The sequence below is a fragment of the Crocodylus siamensis genome, chromosome 2 (assembly GCF_052110815.1).
Source record: "Crocodylus siamensis isolate JL-2025a chromosome 2, ASM5211081v1, whole genome shotgun sequence".
Classification (NCBI taxonomy): domain Eukaryota; kingdom Metazoa; phylum Chordata; order Crocodylia; family Crocodylidae; genus Crocodylus; species Crocodylus siamensis.
Window position 1 is genome coordinate 263811490 of NC_143396.1, and position 19574 is coordinate 263831063.

Here is a 19574-nt window from a genome sequence, read left to right on the forward strand (position 1 = left end):
AGCAGTACATTTCCATAATCTCTGGGGTCACAGTATTCACCAAAAAGCTCTCAGTTCTCTGCCATTTATTCCAATGAGGTAATGGAAAAGTTTTACCTTCATTTTCTCATACCAGTCTACCATTATCAGCTGTGTGTACAAAGTCAGTTCTTCCTTCCATTGCTTTCATGCTGCTGCCAGGTTCTTTGACTGGAAATCCAAACGTGCAAATGGTCTGAGTCTCTCCATGATACCTTCTCTCTTTGCTGTGTAGGTGATACTTTAAATCACACACTCTTTGCTATTGTTCTTGCCCACTGCCACTATGTTTCATGCACCAGCACTCTGTGCAATAATAAAGGGACTCCATTTGGACTGCAAGAACTTGAAGTGCTGTGTGCTCAGTGGTGCTGCTTGCCTTGCAGTGAGGTGCATTGGATGCTCCAAGCTACTGTGAAATTCCCCCAGCACATGGAGCTTCTTGGTGTCACCTTCCAAATCATCCACTTATAACACTTGTTCCAACTTACAGGTTATTACACCCACTCACATTTAAATTGAGAATCATTATACAGTGAAAGCTATGTTAACCAGAATTTTACAAACTGGAATACTCTAGCCAGAATTTCCAATATCTCCCAATACAAATCCTCACTTCAGCAACCAGAAACTTTGCTGACTCTATCCAGCATGCGTATCAAGTAATGTTGTTTACATTAGTTAGTGATGCTGCCCATAAAGAAGCTGCCAGAAGCCCTTCTAGAGGAGCTACTGGACAGGAGGACAGGAAAGGGATCTGTGTGGGGCAGAGAGCTTGCTGCTGTGGGCTGGGGCAGGGCAGCACTGGGCTCCTCCCGGCAAGGGTGGCCACATTGCATTCCTGTCTCCCTGGATAGGTATAACTCTCAGTTAACTGGAATTTTAAGATAACTGGCACCCCTCTTGCCCCACACATACCGGATAAAAAAGTTTTTACTGTATTTTCAAAACAGAATAAAATAATTAAAAATATAGATATTACCTGAAAAATCAACAGCACAAACACCATATTGGTGATAGCCCTTTAATACTGACAGTGGTTTGATTGTCTCTGTATCCCAGACATGTATTGCAGAATCCCGACCAACCTAAAAACGAAAAGGATATAGGAAGTTGTTTGGGACTTACATTTGGTCATCATATTTTGCATGTTTTCTCAAAAGCACAATTTTATCTTACAATTGCAAATACATAAATGATGTATTTAAAACAATTTAAACTGATGATTCATCTTTCCCTCACTCCTTGTCTATAAGTATATCAAATAATACTGTAGTCCTACTAGAGACATGAAAATTCTTCCATCTGCCTCATACCCTACTTTCCTAGATTTGGCCCTTTCTTCTTTCTAAGGAAGAATGTGAATAGATTAAACACAATAAGGAATCTTAATGACAAAATTCTATTTGAAAATAGACTCCACAGATGACATGAGGAAAGCACTGCTTATTGTCTCAGCTATTTTTGTATCAATTGTTCTATTTTTAAAAAAGGATGTCTTTATTACTAGCTTGTAAGTACACTAGGACCAAGATGACTTCTTTCCTTTCCATGCAACATTACTAGTAATAAAAGCTCTGGAGTTTAAATCGTAACCAAAGTACCTGTGTAATTCTATATTCTTCAGTATTTCATCACCAAAGCAGTTCACACAAACTTAGCTAAAAAAGGTTCTTATGGCAGAAGGGAATAGAAATTCCAACTTATTAACTTACAGCTATATGGGGTGGCCTGAAGCTTAAATGTGAATAAAAAGAAAATGGAAACAGATGTAACATCTGAAATCTTTCAAACATCTTTGAAATGTTTCAAAGAGCCAGCCATATAGATGTGCATGCCCTTTGTATGTGATAAAAGATGTGATATATTTTATTAGATCAACTGAGTAGTTGAAAAAAAGTTCTTTGCAAGCTTTTGGGAACAATCACCCTTCTTCAGGCATAGAAAATCACTGCTATTCTGAGACTCTAAAGAAGCTAAAAGTGTGACAGGGTGTCAGTGAGAATGTAAATAGGTGGAAATTAGAAAAACAAAAGGTAGAACAGGGAAGGAAGTGGGGAGGGAACAAAGGTGAGTATGGGAAACTCTACAGTAGTAACTCAAGGTTGAAAAGAGGTTGACTGTGAAAAAGTAAATAGCTAGAAATTAGGAAGACACAGGGGAGAAAAGGAGAAGGGGAGGAGAGGAATGGGGAAGGGAGAAGAAAAGTGTAACAGGCCAGGTCTGTCAGGTATCTGGTGAATCAGATGTCAGGCAGGTTGTAATGTGAAATAAATCCAATATGTATATTGAAGCTGACTAACTTCCTTGCCATTGGGTCCCTGAACCCTGATTGCTTCGGCTCCCCCACCCCACACACCAAGTGCTTGGGAGCAGCAGCACAAGCACTACTCAGACTTCAGGGGTCCAGTCACTCCCAACACAGTGCATTCCCAGGCCCTCTCCCCCTGCTCTCAGAACTCAGGGCTCTTTCAGGACCCTGCCACAGCTGCTCTCCCTGGAAGAGCCCTGTGCCCCTACCACCAACCTAGGATTCTGGCTCTCCAGCCCCAATTCTTTTTGCTTCTGAAGTCAATACATGAATTACATAAAACTTTAATCTTTAAGTGAGCCAGTCTGTTTAAATTAACTTTTGATATACTTTTTATCCAGAACAGGAATACTGCCATTGTAAGTGTGAAATTATAGCTTTTTAATTACAAAGGATTTGGTGAGCTGTCCAACTAAGAATGTTTGTCTTCAGTTGTATCAGCAGGCTTCTTAGGCTTGGACTTAATTAAAAATCAAAATCTTCTTCCCAAATTAAACCCTAGATTCTTGTTGTGAAAACAATGCCTAAGAAAGCAGAAGTTTAAAATAATGGACTTGAATGGGCACTAAATGTGTATGTTGCTTAGAGATTGATGAAATGTCACTTAAACAGAACTGAGGTTTTGAGAAATATGGACATAAGATAAATCAAAAACTTAACCAGGCGCAGGCTAAACTGAAGGGCCAGAACACAAGATAAATGTTTCTGATAGCTTCCTTTAACAACCTAAAAATATTATTTTCATAGAGCTTTTCCCATTTTTCAGTGGTGAAGTAATAAAACGTGGTTTAAAAGTAAAATAAAAAACAATTTTGTACTTATTTTAATTCATCATTTATTATCATAAAAAACACTTAAAACTTCATAAGTAACTGAACAAAACATATGGGAAAAGATGGATGTTATCAGTTCTTAAACCTTACCCTGTCTCCAACACAATTCAAACCTTCTGTGACACATTTGTACATTATGAGATCCTAAATATTCTTTTATACATTTGCTAAAATAGCTTCACATGTCTAATGCACTAAACATGCATTTTACCTGGCCTGTTGCCACATAGTCCTTTAAGGGATGAATAGAAAGGCAGAGGATGTCATCATCATGACCCAGATAAAAGCGCTGTGTGTTCTGCTGTCGATTGTATACTACACCAACTGCTGCAACATGGTATACAATTTCACCAGTCTGAGTATAAAATAGATTACTCCGACAGTCGTAACCTCTGTAACTAATACAAAAAAAATCTAGTTTTTATCTCAGTATTGCAAATAGAGATGCTAAGCATTAATTATAGAAAAAACATGTCATGTGAATTCAATTCTTAAGTTTGGTAAGTAATTCATTAGGTTTTACCTATTACTACTTTGATCCCTTAAAATTATCAGTTTCTTTATTGCCAAAAGATGCTACTTACAAAATGTAATTAATGTACAGATATCATTACATCTACCACTCACTTGCAAGAGACTTATTTAGGAGTACTCTTTTACAACAAATTTTTTTTTTTCCAAATGAAACTTCAGGGGGAATTTAGGCATACAATTACACAGGCTACAGTTTTGCTGGAATGCTAGGCTGAATAACGTACTCCAAAAACAACCAGAATCCTTGCCACTGGGATTTTTCAGGGGAGGAAATGTTTCTGCCAAAATAAGCAGATTCTATAAAATTACATGTTTCTGCAGCAAAATTTTGATTTTACAATTTTTTTAATTTGCCATCGGGAAAAGAAAAAGAATTTTTGTGTTAGGTTGGTTTGATAGGAACCCAAGCACTTCAGTTTGCTGAACTGAACTTAAGCTTCTTTTTTCATGTCAGTTCAATAATAATTACATTTGCTTATGCAGTGGTTTCATAGATTTCATAGACATTAGGGCTGGAAGGGACCTCGGGAGATCATCGAGTCCAGCCCCCTGCCCAAAGGGCAGGAAGTCAGCTGGGGTCATAGGATCCCAGCAAGATAAGCATCCAATTTACTCTTGAAGGTGTTCAATGTAGGTGCTTGAACCACCTCCGCTGGCAGACTGTTCCAGACCTTGGGGGCTCGGACAGTAAAGAAATTCTTCCTTATGTCCAGCCTGAAACGGTCTTGCAGGAGTTTGTGACCGTTCGACCTCGTCATCCCATGGGGCGCTCTGGTGAACAGATGTTCCGCCAGATCCTGGTGGTCACCCCTGATAAACTTGTAGGTGGCCATCAGATCACCCCTGAGCCTGCGCTTTTCCAGGCTAAAGAGTCCCATGGCTCTCAGCCTGTCATCGTAAGATCTGTTTTCCTGACCTCTGATCATGCGCGTGGCTCTCCTCTGGACTCTCTCAAGCTTCTCCACATCCTTTTTGAACCATGGAGCCCAAAACTGGACGCAGTACTCCAGCTGCAGCCTCACCAAGGCCGAGTACAAGGGGAGAATGACGTCCCGGGATTTGCTCGAGAAGCATCTATGGATGCATGCCAGCATTTTGGTCGCTTTACTAGCCGCAGCATCGCATTGCAGGCTCATGTTCATCTTGTGGTCAATGATGACCCCAAAGTCTCTTTCTTCTCTAGTGCTAACCAACGTAGCACTGCCGAGCCTATAAGGGTGCTGCAGGTTTTTCCTCCCAAGGTGGAGAACCTTGCATTTTTCGGTGTTAAACAACATCAGGTTCTCGTCTGCCCATTTGCTGAGCTTGTCCAGGTCAGCCTGGATCACCCGCCTATCTTCTGGCGTGGATGCTTTGCCCCAAAGTTTGGTGTCATCGGCAAACTTGGCCAGTCCACTCCTGACTCCAATGTCCACATCGTTAATGAAGATGTTGAACAGTATGGGTCCCAGGACAGAGCCTTGAGGGACCCCACTGGTCACAGGGCACCACGATGAGTGACTGCCATCAATCACAACCCTCTGGGTCCGACTACGAAGCCAATTTCCCAGCCAGCGGATCGTGGTGGAGCCAAGGCCACAACTGGGCAGTTTGGCCAAGAGCTGATCATGGGATACCAGATCAAAAGCTTTTTTGAAGTCAAGATATATGACATCAATCTCTTCTCCCTTGTCCAGGTGATAGGTCACCTGGTCATAGAAGGAAATGAGATTGGTCAAACAAGACCTACCCGCAACAAACCCATGCTGGCTGTCCCTTAGAATGTTAGCCTGGGCCAGTCTCTCAAGGATGGCCTCCTTAATAAACTTTTCCAAGATCTTCCCCAGGATAGAAGTCAGGCTAATGGGCCTGTAGTTAGCCGGATCCACTCTCCTCCCTTTCTTGAAGATCGGCACCACATTGGCCTTCTTCCAGTCTTCGGGCACTACTCCAGAGCGCCAGGAGTTTTCAAAGATCTGTGCCAGGGGCTGGGCTATGACGCTCGCCAGCTCCTTGAGTACCCTGGGGTGCAGGTTGTCAGGGTGATATTCCATACCTCACTTCCCCTATAGGCTGGAGTTTTAAACTGGACTACAACTTGCAGGAGTAAATTTAGTTGGCTTCTGGCCTATTTGACTAGAAAAACAGACAGAGACCAGAAGTGCTGATACTGCTTATTTCAGTTATATGTTCTGAGATAAGGAATCTTGCATGCCATGGTCTGTCTTGCTATATTAACCTGTGTACAGATTGGTTAAGTAAACTTCCTAAATGTCTGAGTAATTTAGTATTGTTTTGTTTCTCCAAAGTCATATTTTTTTCTCTTTCTCTGTCTTAAGTATAAATATGCTTGTAAACTCAGAGAGTCCGAGAAATCCTTTGAAACAGACACGTGGGTGATTCCCCTTGCTGTATGGAATTCTGCCTGTGTATAGCCCTAAATAATGAAAAGCTGGCTCTGTCAGTTCTGATTCAACTACAATGCAAAGTTTGATTTCTTCCACAAACTCCCATGATGCACTAGGCTGTACTTTAACCAAGCTGTATGGAGAACAATGCGAGTCACATGCCTGGAAAAAACACTGTGGAAAATTTTGGTGGAAACAATGACAGTGTGAAGGCAAAATTCCCATAAGGCATTACTGCATTACAACCACGTGTAGTTCAATGTTGAACTAACTCAGAACATTTAATTTCAATAAAAATATTAAAATAAAACATTTCCTCATCTTTAAAACCATCTTTTTTAAACTTTCATTCAGAAAAACATTGTTAAAATATTAGAATGTCCTGATATGTGACAGAAATGCCCACGTATCTCATCCTGTGTCCTGGGTGTAATTTAAAAAAAACACTTCCAGTAGCAAACAGCTCTCTTGATCTTTCCTCCCAAGTCTTTTTCTTTGTACCATCCTCATTTTTGTCCCTCCTAATGGATAATAATCATCCCAGTCACTAGCACCTCTAACTTTGACCTCAACATTCCAGCTGCATTTATATCTCGACCCTCAGTCTTAAACAATCTCTCTGAAATATGGCTTTTCCTGTACTCACAAAGTGAAAAGCATCCACCTTAACTTCACCATTTCATAGCTTCCACACTATAACTCTGCTCCCTTTCTTAAGCCTATTTGTAAGCTATGAGCCCTATCTTTAAGTCCTTTTACCCATTTCCTATTAAGGTCCATACAAGCTTCTAAACTTATACTTTAAGGAACTTTATAACTTAGTGCTCAAACTTTTGGTCCCATGAGCTAGGTGAGTGACGCAGGGCCTGTCTGTGGGCCAGATCAGGCTTCATGTGCCAGGATTCAGCCCTGTGCTGTCTACATCTGGCCCTGCATGGCCCTGGTTGGACCTGACATGCCACGATCAGGTCCCAGCACCATCCCCATGCATTTGGATCAGGCCTCTGAGCATCAAGATTGGGCTCCAGCACCACCTCTGCCCAGGCAATTTAGCATGCACATTATCTGGCCCTCCATGCTCCAGACATTTGGAAGCAATGGAGCTGAATCTGGCCCATGGGCTGGGAGCTGGGCACCCTTGACTTAGACTGATTCTTCCTACCTACCGTGATATACTAGCAATCCTACCCTTTTTCATCCAGCGCTTACCTTCTACCTCAGTTTCCTCCATGGTTCTCCTTATGTATGGGGAAAACTTAGAATCATAATACCATGGAAAGTTAGGGTTGAAAGGGACTTCAGGAGGTCATCTAGTCCAACCCCTCACTCAAAGCAGGACCACCCCCAACTAGATCATCCACTCAAGTCTTTGTCTAGCTGTGTATTAAAGACCTCTAAGGATGGACATTCCTCTCTGGGTAATCTGTTCCAGTGCTCTACTGCCCTCCTCATTAGAGGGTTTTACCTAATATCTAACCTAAACTCCCCTTGCTGCAACTTGACACCACTGCTCCTTGTTCCGTCATCTCTCACCACTGAGAACAGTCTAGCTCCATCCTCTTTGGAATCACCCTTCAGGTACCTGAAGGCTGCTATTAAATCCCCCCTTAGTCTTCTCTTCTCCAAGGTAATAATCCCAGTTCCCCTGGAGATGCAGGAGTGCAGAAGTTGTGGGGGGGGAGACGACAACTGTGGCTACAGCCCCAATTCCAAGTAGGGGCTGAAGTCCAAGCCACACTAGCTGCCTGCTCCCCTCACCCCCATACTTAATTCTAAAGATGGGGGGGACGCTTTTACCCCAATGTTAAATTGGGGGAACCTCATCTTAGATCATGGAATTCAGGCTTGTCCAACATGTGGCCCTCCAAGCTGTTTTCTGAGGCCCGAGTTGCTGGGACAGGAAATGAAAGTAAATACTGTACTTTCGTTTCGGGGGGGGTGATGTGATACTGCTTTCTGTGAGGTCTTTGAATATGGCTCGCCGGCCCACTGGGTGATAAAAAGTTCATGATCTGGCCCCACATTCAAAAAGGTTAGACACCCCCAATGTAATTATACAATATAGAGAACATAAGATATTAACAAAAGGTGGTCCAGTGTAAAACATTTTAGAGAAATTCTTGGCAAAAAAAAATTATAGTGAAATTAAGACTGAATCCACAGCAAAAAGCAGATTATTCAGGTAAGTCATAACAGAAATTTTCACCTCTCCAATATATAATCATTTAGAAATAAGAGACTAGAAGTTGTAAAATGAGGCTTAACCTTGGAGAAACCATACCCAAAGCAATGAATTCCACCTGCTTGCCAGAATAGAATATAAACAACCCCAGTGAATGGGATACAATTAATAACTGAAAATTTGAATGGTAAAGGGATCCAGAAAGGACAAGAAACCAAAGGCGAAGAAGGAGCAGTGAGCTGAATTTGATCCAATAACCTAAGGAAAGTTGAAGTAGACTCTATAAAGGTAAAGCAACTAGAGAAACTGTAACCTAGAATGGGAAAAATTCTAAGTAGAGTAAGAGAGTATAATTCGTAAGAAAAAAAAGCAGTGACAGCAAGAGGAAAGGTAGCTACTGCTGAAGCAAAGGAATGTCAACACAAGGAAAAGAGAGACCTAAAACCAAAACAATAATTGTGTATGTACTGGTAAAACATTTTGAGAAGATGGATCATTCTGTTTCATGATAAAAAACAGAGTTTTGTTATTTCCACAGGCAGGTGCAAAACCTTTGATGATCTATCATAATGCAATACCATTATCAAGGAAACTGTTAAGAGCTATTTTGCCTTATATGTTTCATACTATGTGATATATACAATATAAATAGTTTTAAACAGTTTTGTTACTAAAATCCGAGTCAACTCTGAAGCCATAGAAGTGTGAGTTTTACTGGAAAAATATCTAGAAAGTTATTCTGAATACACAACACAAATCAGATTATTTAATTAAGTAGCTACAGGAATCTGTACTTCTCAAAAATGTTTTAGAAATAATGGAACTTGAAACATTTCTTAAAATTTGCCTGAGGGAACTTAAAGAAATGAAACATTACAGAACAGATCAGATTTTACCATAAACTGTACAATTAGCAAGTCAGTAAATCTAGTTTCTAAAGAACAGATACATATGGTAAAAAGTAGGAGGACAGAGAGAAAACAGAGGCTTGACTGAGTCTAATAACCTTTCAGTTGCTTGTACTCATATTAATTCACTGGTACAGAATATTCCCAAGTCATTATCTAGAAGTTTTTTGATACAAGTCTAAATCATGGTTAGTAAAATCAAAAGAGAAAATGATCTCTCCAACAAGGATGTTTGTAACATCCAAAATGTACTTGAAATGCCTGACAAATAATTCTCTGTACTATAACTATACTTTTACAGGACCTTATTTTATCTGTTTTCTACGACATGTCTATCAACTCTTAGATGCATATATTAACCTGTGCAAACAACACCACCCCAACAAATAAAACCACCCCAACCTTCCTTAAGAATCCCTTCAGCTTATGTCCAAGTATTCAGAAAGGTCTTCCATAATAAACAGAAGGTTAAAAAAAAAGAAGTGCTCAAATAATCCAAGGCAAATAGGGCCTAAAACAAAAAAAGCTTTACAGTTCAAAAACAACCGCTGGAATAGAATGAAGTAACTTGGCAGCAGCCAGTGAAAATATCTACAACATAAGCACAAAGTGATCCATAACAAAAGCATTGCAAAATAAATTGATTTTTATATTCGGAACTAGCTGAAGTTTTCAAGTGATCTTCAAGTGATCCACCTGCATAACAAATAAAGCCCTGTCTACACATTACAGGTATTGCATAATTAACTGATTAATTGCACAATGATAAAGAGACCAGCTACATATGCAAAGTAGCTATCACACAACAAAAAGCTCTAACCAGTTATAAAGTTAGACCTCAAAAATGTGTACAAACTTTATACGTGGTCTCCCCTGCTGCTGGAAGTTCTATCAGCTGATGGGGTTTCCAGCCACAGAGGTGCACCTTGCCCGCAAAAAACACCTGACCCCTAGGGATTGCGGCAGTCACAATCCCAAGGCTCGGAGGTGCGTGAAACCCCCAGATCCTGGGGATCATGGATGGCACAATCCTCAGGGATTGGGGGGGGCGGTGCTAAACCCTTAGACCCTAGGGATCACTGCTGCTGCGATCTCTAAGGTTTGGGGGGTGCATAAAACCCCTGGGGCCAGAGGATCACAGAGATCCTCTGATGCTAGGAGTTTTACACACCCTAAGGTGGGGGGCACACCCCTGCAGCAACCCACAGCCCCAGGCATTCCCTGCATCCCCAGATTGGGGGGGGGGGGGGGAGGGAAAATCGCCACAGCAGCCATCCTTCAGCCTTGGGGCATGTGAGGTGCCTCTATAGCTGGAAGCCCCTCAACTGGGGTCCATTAGGCTCCCAGCTGCAGAAGCCTGCTTCTTGCTCATGCAGGGGGAGCCCTCTGCACCAGCAATAAGGCACAGTAGGATCTAATGCACAATCCCGTAATCGTGCCTCCTGCCATGCATGTGTGGCATGGCAGGTGGTGTGCTTATATGAGTCATGCATTAGATCCCATTGTGCCTTTCCCTGCACATTGTAGAGGAGACCTAAGACAGTCAAAAAACAAAGAAGATCATATCATTAAAAAACAAAACAAAATAAAACAAAAACAAAAACCTACTGCTGCTATTCTGGCTTCCACAACCAGTTAAAAAGCCAAAAGGATACTAAGGTTACCGACAGCAAGTCTCACGTTACAGCTCTATACCCAATTCACAGGCAACATTCCAAAAAGTATTATTGTGTCCAGAAAAACAAAACCTATACCCTACCTGCCTGTGGCTTGCCAGATGTTAGAAATCTTCAAAACTCACTAGCTCCTGTTCAAAATGTCAACAGGAAAATTTTTTTAACCCAGTGTAGAGAACCACTCAGAAGTCAAAGTTGGAGCTGCTGTAACAGTGCTTGTATCTTGAGCAGAAGGGTAAAATTTACAAATAACCCAAACATATCAATGCTTTTGTAGTGGCAGTTATTCACACCCCATTCTCTCCAGCAGCTAGCTGTATATGGTCTCTCAAGGACCACATTTTAGATCTTGTGCAGAGAGCTAAGGAATGTTCATTGCACCTGAAGAAAATCAAAAAACAAAACATTACTTGAATAAGTGCCCAAAGGTTTTGGGCTCCACAATTCAAAAAGGATGTGAAGAAGCTTGAGAGAACCCAGAGAAGAGCTACGCGCATCATCAGAGGTCAGGAAAACAGACCTTACAACAACAGGCTGAGAGCCATGGGACTCTTTAGCCTGGAAAAGCGCAGGCTCAGGGGTGATCTGATGGCCACCTACAAGTTTATCAGGGGTGACCACCAGGATCTGGGGGAACATTTGTTCACCAGAGCACCCCAAGGGATGACGAAGTTGAACAGTCAAACTACTACAAGACCATTTCAGGCTGGACATAAGGAAGAATTTCTTTACTGTCCGAGCCCCCAAGGTCTGGAACAGTCTGCCAGCGGAGGTGGTTCAAGCACCTACACTGAACACCTTCAAGAGCAAATTGGATGCTTATCTTGCTGGGATCCTATGACCCCAGCTGACTTCCTGCCCTTTGGGTGGGGGGCTGGACTCGATGATCTTCCGAGGTCCCTTCCAGCCCTGATGTCTATGAAATCTATGAAAGTGAGCCTGCTTAATATTCATCTGGAAATAAGCCAACTTACTGATAACAGCATAGGAACTGAAAGAAAAGTGTCGTTCAGCCTGAATTTTTCATTAGTTACCTTTATATCCATTTAGCAACCAGCCAGAACTCAATACAAACTCTACTCCCTTACCTATGAAGTTTTACTTCTGGTCTGAAAGAAAAGACAAGGCACCCCAAAATCTGAATCTTCTCTAAGCTACATTTTGTATAGGATGGCTTAGTCTGAGTTCTTAAGCCAAGCACCATTAAATACAGCTAAGTGCCCTACCATAAGTCCGTATTAGAATTCTCAAAAAAGTTTCCTCAGGACTAAGTACAGACATTCAAAAATCCTGAGCCTGAACTGATCTAATCTTTGCAGGTTAATCTATCCTGCCTAGACTGAACCAATTTGCAAGTGATTCACTTTTGATTCTGGAAATGCAGCCACATACCTGCAGTGGCCCAGGCTACAAGCCGGAGGTTAACTGTCTTAAAAGGACTTTATGAATTAACTTAAGTGATTAAACCACTACATACATTTATTTGTAAAACTTGCTAAAATTAGCTGTGTACTCAAAAAAATATATTTGGAAAGGTTATGCTATATTTTGCATCTAGAAAAAGAGATTGAAACTCATCTTATTTAACTTTAACTAAAAATTCTCTACTGATATTAACACAATAAAACACATATAGAGGGAAGAATTATTTTCCAGATACTGAAAAATATGCAGCGGGAGCTGATATTTGAGTCCTATATTTAGAAATCATTATCAAGATAATGAGACATCAACTGGGATTCCAGTACAATCTATATCAGAACTTTCTAACTTGACAGTACAACCATTTCTCTTTGTAAGAATAGCAGTAAGCCTTTTATGGTTGTAAAAACATGAAACATGAAGCAGTTGAACTTAATCTTGAATGTATTCACTTAAATCTGTAAATCTTGTATTTGTTGCTATTTGTTTATAAAGTTTGTTAGTCTGATATTTTTGCTGTACTTGAATTATTGGCTCATTAGCCTGACATCTATCCAGTCTGCTTTTAGACAAAAGCCCAATTTTTCATACCCATGAACAAAATGTAGTCTTATACTGTTTCCTGGAGCTCTCTCCCTTCTTTTAGAAGCTGCACTTTTTCGTTTTTCTTTGCATTGCTCTTTAAGCTGAGGTAGATCTTCTTTGTAAACCTTTAAGAAAGAGTATACATATATATAAATAGAAATAGTCTCAGGAAGAACAAGCATCTGGGAGGAACATCTATCAAAGTTTTCCACAAAAGAGAAGGGTACAATAATATCACTGTGGACATCTGCAATGACTGTAGCCAAAGGGCTATATTATTTGTTTTTTAATTACAAACAGTAGGGTATGACAAACTGTTATGACTGTATGAAACCACCATCTTTCTGATGTATTTGAGTATTCTGAATTTATCAGATACTGACAATGAGCCAAATCCTAAAGTTCTTGCTCAGTCTGCATTTCAATAAAACTTCAATTGATGTTACAGTTCCCTTTAAAAAGGACTAGGTAAAATCTTCAGAAGTAAGTCAGAATCTGTTCCTGTGCTATTAAAACTCAGAGCTTACCTGTCGACGGTATGTAATCTGAGTCTCTTGTTCAATTTCAGAGTCCAGCTCTGGAACATCAGACTGATCTGAATCTGATTCATCACTATTAGAATCAACTAGACTTTCTGTGATCAGGAAAAAAAAGAATAAGGAGACAACCTAATTAATATAGAGTATAGTCCAGAAAAAGACTTCAGTAATTCTAATTTGTAATGACTTCTGATAAACTATAACGTGAGCTAGCTAATCTGTTATAAAAATTAATTAAAGTTTCATCATTTTCCTAATTCAATAGGTCACTAACCTGTACTTTCTTTTAACTTTAACTATGTTGCATTATTTTTCTTTTTAATAGCTAGCATTCATGTATTTAAATTATTTCATAGACACTCCAGTGGTCTCCAGCAGACAGGGAACTAACTGTTCAATAGAAGACCTTGGTTCCTTTCTGACTCTTTCAATGGTGTTTCTCAACTTCCACAACTGTGAAATAACAGACATTATATTCACCTTCCTTTCTAAAAAAAAAAATCAAATTCGACATGTATTATTACTAATAATTATGGATCCTAGTTTCCCATTTTCCCACGGTAAAAATGAGCAATTCCCCCTTTACCATGTGCCCTCCAGATGTGTATACGGGGTGGGCTGCCACTGTGGGCTCAGGCTCCCCACCCTGTTGTCCTCCCCCAGAGGGCCTCTGCAGCCCAGTCAGTAGGCCCTGGCATGGCAGGGCAGAGCAGGCCCAAGCAGGGAAGCTCCTGCCGCTGCAAGCCCTGTGTTACCCTGGTGAGGCATCCCCTGCCTGCCCAGCAACAGCATGGGTAGCAGCTTGGGGTCACATCACCAGGGCAGTGCAGAGCTCATAGCAGCAAGGAGCTTCCCCACCCAGCCCCTCTCTGCCCTGCCATGCTGGGTCCCACCCACTGGGCTGTGGAGGCTCTGGGGGGAGGGCAGCAGAGTGGGGAGCCTGAGCCTGCAGTGCACAGCCCGCATCTGCCCCACACACAGATCTGGGGGGCATGTGTCCTACCTACTTCTCCCTGGAGTGTGCACAGAGGTGGTGAGTCAGACCCACCCACCCCCAAGCCCGCAGGGAAGGGGAAACCAGGTTCCACACTCCATTCTGCTGCAGCAGCCACCACCTCTCATGGGTGGCAGCAGGGGCGGGGGGCTGTGGACCTCGTCCCTGGGGAGTGGCTTGAGAGCGAGGGGCCTGGACCTGAGTTTCATGAGCTAAGGGGGCAGGGGTAGCTCTGATTTTCCATCATAAAAAAACCAAAATAAAAGTACCAAAATTTATAATTATTTAGAATTTATTACAATGATTGAGGCACTGGTAGGCTTCCAAAATGCTTTAAAAGTGTAAATATATCAATGAATCCTTGTGGTCAATATATTGATATATAGTGATATATAGTGGCATTTTATTTTAATCGCAGATTTGGGGGGTTTTATCAGAGAATTTGCAATTTTTTTTTTTATCAGAGAAAACCATGATCCCTGGTAATAATAATAATAATAATAATAATATATTCTAACTGGAATGACTAATTATTAATGTTACAGAGGAAACAGTATTTTAGGGGGAAAGTTCCCAATTCAGCACAAGCATGTTTGGACAAACTGGATATCTGTATACCCAGATCAGCTGACAACATAAAACTTCCTACATTACATGTAACTGAACAATTTGTATCCACAAAAGTACATTTTTGTGGATACAAGTTTAATAACTTTTGAAAACTGGGACTACTGTGTTCTACTTACTGTTGGAAGCCTGAAATCTACATGAGAACAGATTTTAACTTCCATGGTTAAAACAGATACATTTTCATATAACTGGATCTTAAGCCCTTTAAAAATTACCAGTCATAAATAAGAGAATGAATTATGCTTAGAAAGGGAGTGGTAGGGTGCACGAAACAGGCCTTATTTAATTCCGATTCAGCCCGAACCGGGGACAGTGATTCAATTCGTTGATTCGGATCACTGTCACCGATTTGATTTGGTGGAATCCCAATCTGAAGATTCGAATCAGTGATCTGGCCATGGACACAGCTTTAAATGTTTTTTCTACATACCTCAAGGTACCAGGTGCGGCTCACGAATGCTGTGATAGTGGGGCAGATGGAGCAACCCACAGGAACATGGGGAGCCCCCCTGCATGCTTGGCGGCAAGCCCGGAAGTGGACCAGAAGTACCTTTCAGAAAGATTCTAATTCGATCGCTGCTCTACCTGGCCCCATCTCTGCTGCCCCCCTATGCCTCACACTGCAAAGGGGGGGCTCTGCCACGAGCCCTCAGAAGCCCTGATTGCCACTGCTGCAGCTGGTGAGTGCAGGGCTTTTAAGGGTCGGGATGCTGGGGCCAGGTGGGGGATGGGGCCAGGTAGGGCAGTCATGGGGGCTTCTCCTGCAGCTCCCCCCGCCCGGGGAGAGGCAGGCACAGACAGAGGAGCCATGGGAGAACCCGCAGCCACCCAACTGTGCCTGCCTCTTCCCAGCCAATCCAAATCTCTCCGAATCAATTCAGAGGCTTGAGATTCAATTTGGACCTTTTAATGCATCTCCCAATTCAATTTGGATTCGGAGATTTGGCCGCCAAATCGGGCCAAATCTCCTCTGAATCAAATGGGCAACCAAAGCTTCGTACAGCCCTACAGAATAGATAATACAAGAATCAAATACTAAGAATAAAAGGAGGATAATATAATTAATCACAATCACTATACACTTATAAAAAAAATAGATCTTGACTAACTGGATCCTTTTTCCGATGAATTACATGTTTGGTTGATAAAGATAATCATCAAAGGATCCACAAAGGATCACTAGGTCAGACGACCCCAGCCAGATAACTGTCCAGTCTTCTCTTGAAGACCTCTAGGGTAGATGATTGTACCACCTCTGTGGGGAGCTTGTTCCATAGTCTGGACACCCTAAGTATAAAGAAATTTTCCTAATGTTCAGCCTGAAATTATCTTCCAGGAGTTTGTGGCCATTGTTTCTAGTTTTCCCCCAGGGTGCCCTGATGAACAGTTGTTCACCGAGCCCCTGATGTACGCCTCTGATATAGTGGTAAGCCACAATCAGGTCCCCTCTCAGCTTTCTTTTCTTTAGGCTGAAGACTCTGATACCCCTCAGCCTCTCCTCATACGGCTTGCCATGCAAGTCCTTGATCATGTGGGTGACCCTTCTCTGGACCCTCTCGAGCTTTACCACATCGTTGAAGTGTGGCACCCAAAACTGGACACAATACTCATCAATTGATGCATGCCAGAGTTTTATTGGCCCAATACTCATTAATCGATGCATGCCAGAGTTTTATTGGCCCTAGCGGCTACTGTGTCGCATTGCCAGCTCACGTTCATGCTAGGGTCTATTGTTACCCCCACATCCCTTCATTTGTAGTGGTGGTCAGGTTAGCAATGCCCAGCCTGTAGGTGTGCTGGGGGTTCTTCCTTTCCAGATGCAGCACTTTGCATTTCTTTATGTTGAACCTCATCTGGTTCGCACAACCCCAAATCTTGGCCACTATGCCATAATACACTTCCTTAAGACATTAGCCCTGGTATAAAACACTTTGATTAAGAAACTGGAATGAATTAAAATAGTCAACATAGTAGTCAATATACGTATATTAAAGACTAGCAAACTGACAGGTATCACAATGCCATTTGAAACTGAAGGAATCATCATCAATCATCGTCTTGCTAATGGTGTCCCTAAAAAATAAGTTCTTGGCCCTACTCATTTTAATGTTTTTATTAATGACCTGTAAAACAACATAACAGAATTCCTGATAAAATTTGCATATGGCATAGATACTGATGGAGTGGTAAAAAATGAAGGGTCACAGGTACAGAAGAATATAAAGTTAAAAAAGTTGAAAGCTATATGTATTACAATACAGCGAAGTGAAATGTGATCCAACTTTCAAGGAATGTAGGCCACACTCATCAGATGTGGAATTCTGTCTTCAGAAGCAGTAACCAATAAAGTTATAGCCTACTAACAGACATGGTGGGGGGCACTTTACCAGAAGAAGCAGCATGTTAGTTTGACTTGGCTCCCCAGCATCTGAATAGATTTGGTGCTTCAGCGGGGCTTTTTGGCAGGTTTATCTAAAGCTGATTCAATCAGCTATTAGAGAAATGTGCCAAAAAGCCCTGCTGAAGCATGCTATCTATGCAGATGTTGGGTGAACTAGGTCAAACCAATACTATGCCTTTTCTGAACATGTGCTGCGCTTGGCACAGGGGTGCACTTGAGCTGAAAGTAAAGCAGTGGGTTGGTGGTTTTTTTCATTTTGGGGGGGGGGATGAGTGGGTGGGAGGGGTTCATGTCTATAAGTAGCCTTAGCTATCACATGGATAATTAGCAAAATGTGAGCTCCTCAGACAATTCTGTGCCCAAAGTTAGTTACTAATGCTACACTTGGATGCATATAAGAAGGAATATCAAGTCAAAGTAGGGACATTGTATTACCTCTGTATAAAGCACTAGTATGTGGACCACCACATTAGCACCAGGTTTTGGTGTCTACAATTCAAGATGAATGTCAATAAAAAAGAGAGAGGAACTGAGAAAAGAAGGTACAAGAAACATAAAGGATTGGAAAACATAATGAACGACTCAAGAGAATCTCTTTGTTTAGTTTAATGAGATTACAGGTGACTTGACTGTAGTTTTTAAGTTCCTACACTGAGAACAGAAATTTAGGAAGAGGGCTTCTCAGTCTAGGCAGTGGTTGTCAACCTTCTGAGACTCAAAGCACCCCTTGGAAAATGCCAGATCTTAGCTTTCATTCTTTTCCTGACTATGTAAAAATTCTGTTGCAAAGGACTCAAAGACCACAAAAGTCCCACTGAAGTGCACAATCTATACAGATGTCGGGTGAGAAAAATTCAATGGCTTGAATTTGAAGCTAGACAAATTCAGATGAAAAATAAAGGCACGTGTTTTTTTTAACAGCCAGGGGAATTAATCATTGGAACTTCTTACCAAAGGTTGTGAAAGATTCTCTATCACTAGCAACTGATTTAAATAAGGCTGGATATGTTTTGTTTTGTTTTGTTTTGTTTTTGGGGGGGGGTTGGGAGGGAATTTACATTCTAGTTGAATTTATACTCTAGTTTAAACATATTAATTCAGGGAAGTTCTATGACCTCTGTTGTGCAGAGGTTTACATGAATCTCTTGAGAAACCAATGAGTCTCGTGAAAAACTAAAGAACTCAGTATTTAATTAGGTAAAATACAGATTTCAGGTATCTAAATGTTGTGACTAGTGTATCAGTGTTTTTCCTGCACAAACATATTCGGCAGGAGGGAAAATTAGTTTGAACTTTCTGAGACCCGAAACGAGAGAATGAAGAAGAGTACTTGTTCATTACCACCCTCTAAGATTTCTCAGAGAAGATAACCCCATTAGAAAGGTCATTCCACCTAATCCTGCAAGGCTCCTCATGTTAGTAAGAGGAACTTTCCACTGAGTGTAAAGCTGTCAATGCAGCCATAAAAAATAGCAAAAATCTTTTATTTTTGGCCACTAACATAAAAAAATAAAGTCATAAATAGTGATTCAGGCTCCACGCAGAATCACACTAGATGAAGATGCACCTGGAGTTATACCTTCTGATCTACAAAAAGAAAGGGACTGCCATGTAGCTGAAATGAAAATAGTGGGCATTTTGTTCATGGTGTTAATTAATGTTTTTATTATGGAAGTATGATGTGGAAAGGTGAAACTATTTTTAAAAAAAAGATTCTTAACTGGTTTTAACTGATTTTAATTGAGACTTACTGATAAAAAATGTTACAAGAAAGCTAGGTATTATTATCTAAATTACCTTAAATTTTAAATTAAATTGCTTTGGATCAGTTTTGCAAAGTGTCAATTTAATTTGAAAAACTGTACCAATGCAATATTTAATTTATTCTTTATGGACTAATTAATACTGTGTCTATAGACAAATATACGTATTACAAAACTCTTCCAAAAATAGCAAGAGTTTTCTTTTCTACTTATTATTGCCTTTTAACCCGAAGCATAAAGGATTACATTTTCAAAAGTGACTGCTGATTCTGAGTGCCTCATCTTTTGTTTGTGTCTAAGTTGCTCACTTAGAGGAATCTTATTTTCAGAATGTTATCTTTAGAGCACAGTGATTAAAGTGGGAGTACTTGTGTACATTACAATATACACG

The 19574-nt window shown here is 40.9% G+C and overlaps 1 protein-coding gene across 1 annotated transcript in view; it reads right to left on the reverse strand.

The window, feature by feature from the left end:
- The window catches only part of EML5 (EMAP like 5), a 230095-nt gene that overhangs the window by 115034 nt on the left and 95487 nt on the right, over positions 1-19574 (reverse strand). The window contains exons 12-15 of the mRNA XM_090033857.1: positions 13384-13490; positions 12863-12981; positions 3374-3560; positions 1001-1106 (exon numbers count right to left, since the gene is read on the reverse strand). Of these exons, the coding sequence (XP_089889983.1) occupies positions 1001-1106; positions 3374-3560; positions 12863-12981; positions 13384-13490 (519 nt within the window). The remainder of the gene's footprint in view (positions 1-1000; positions 1107-3373; positions 3561-12862; positions 12982-13383; positions 13491-19574) is intronic.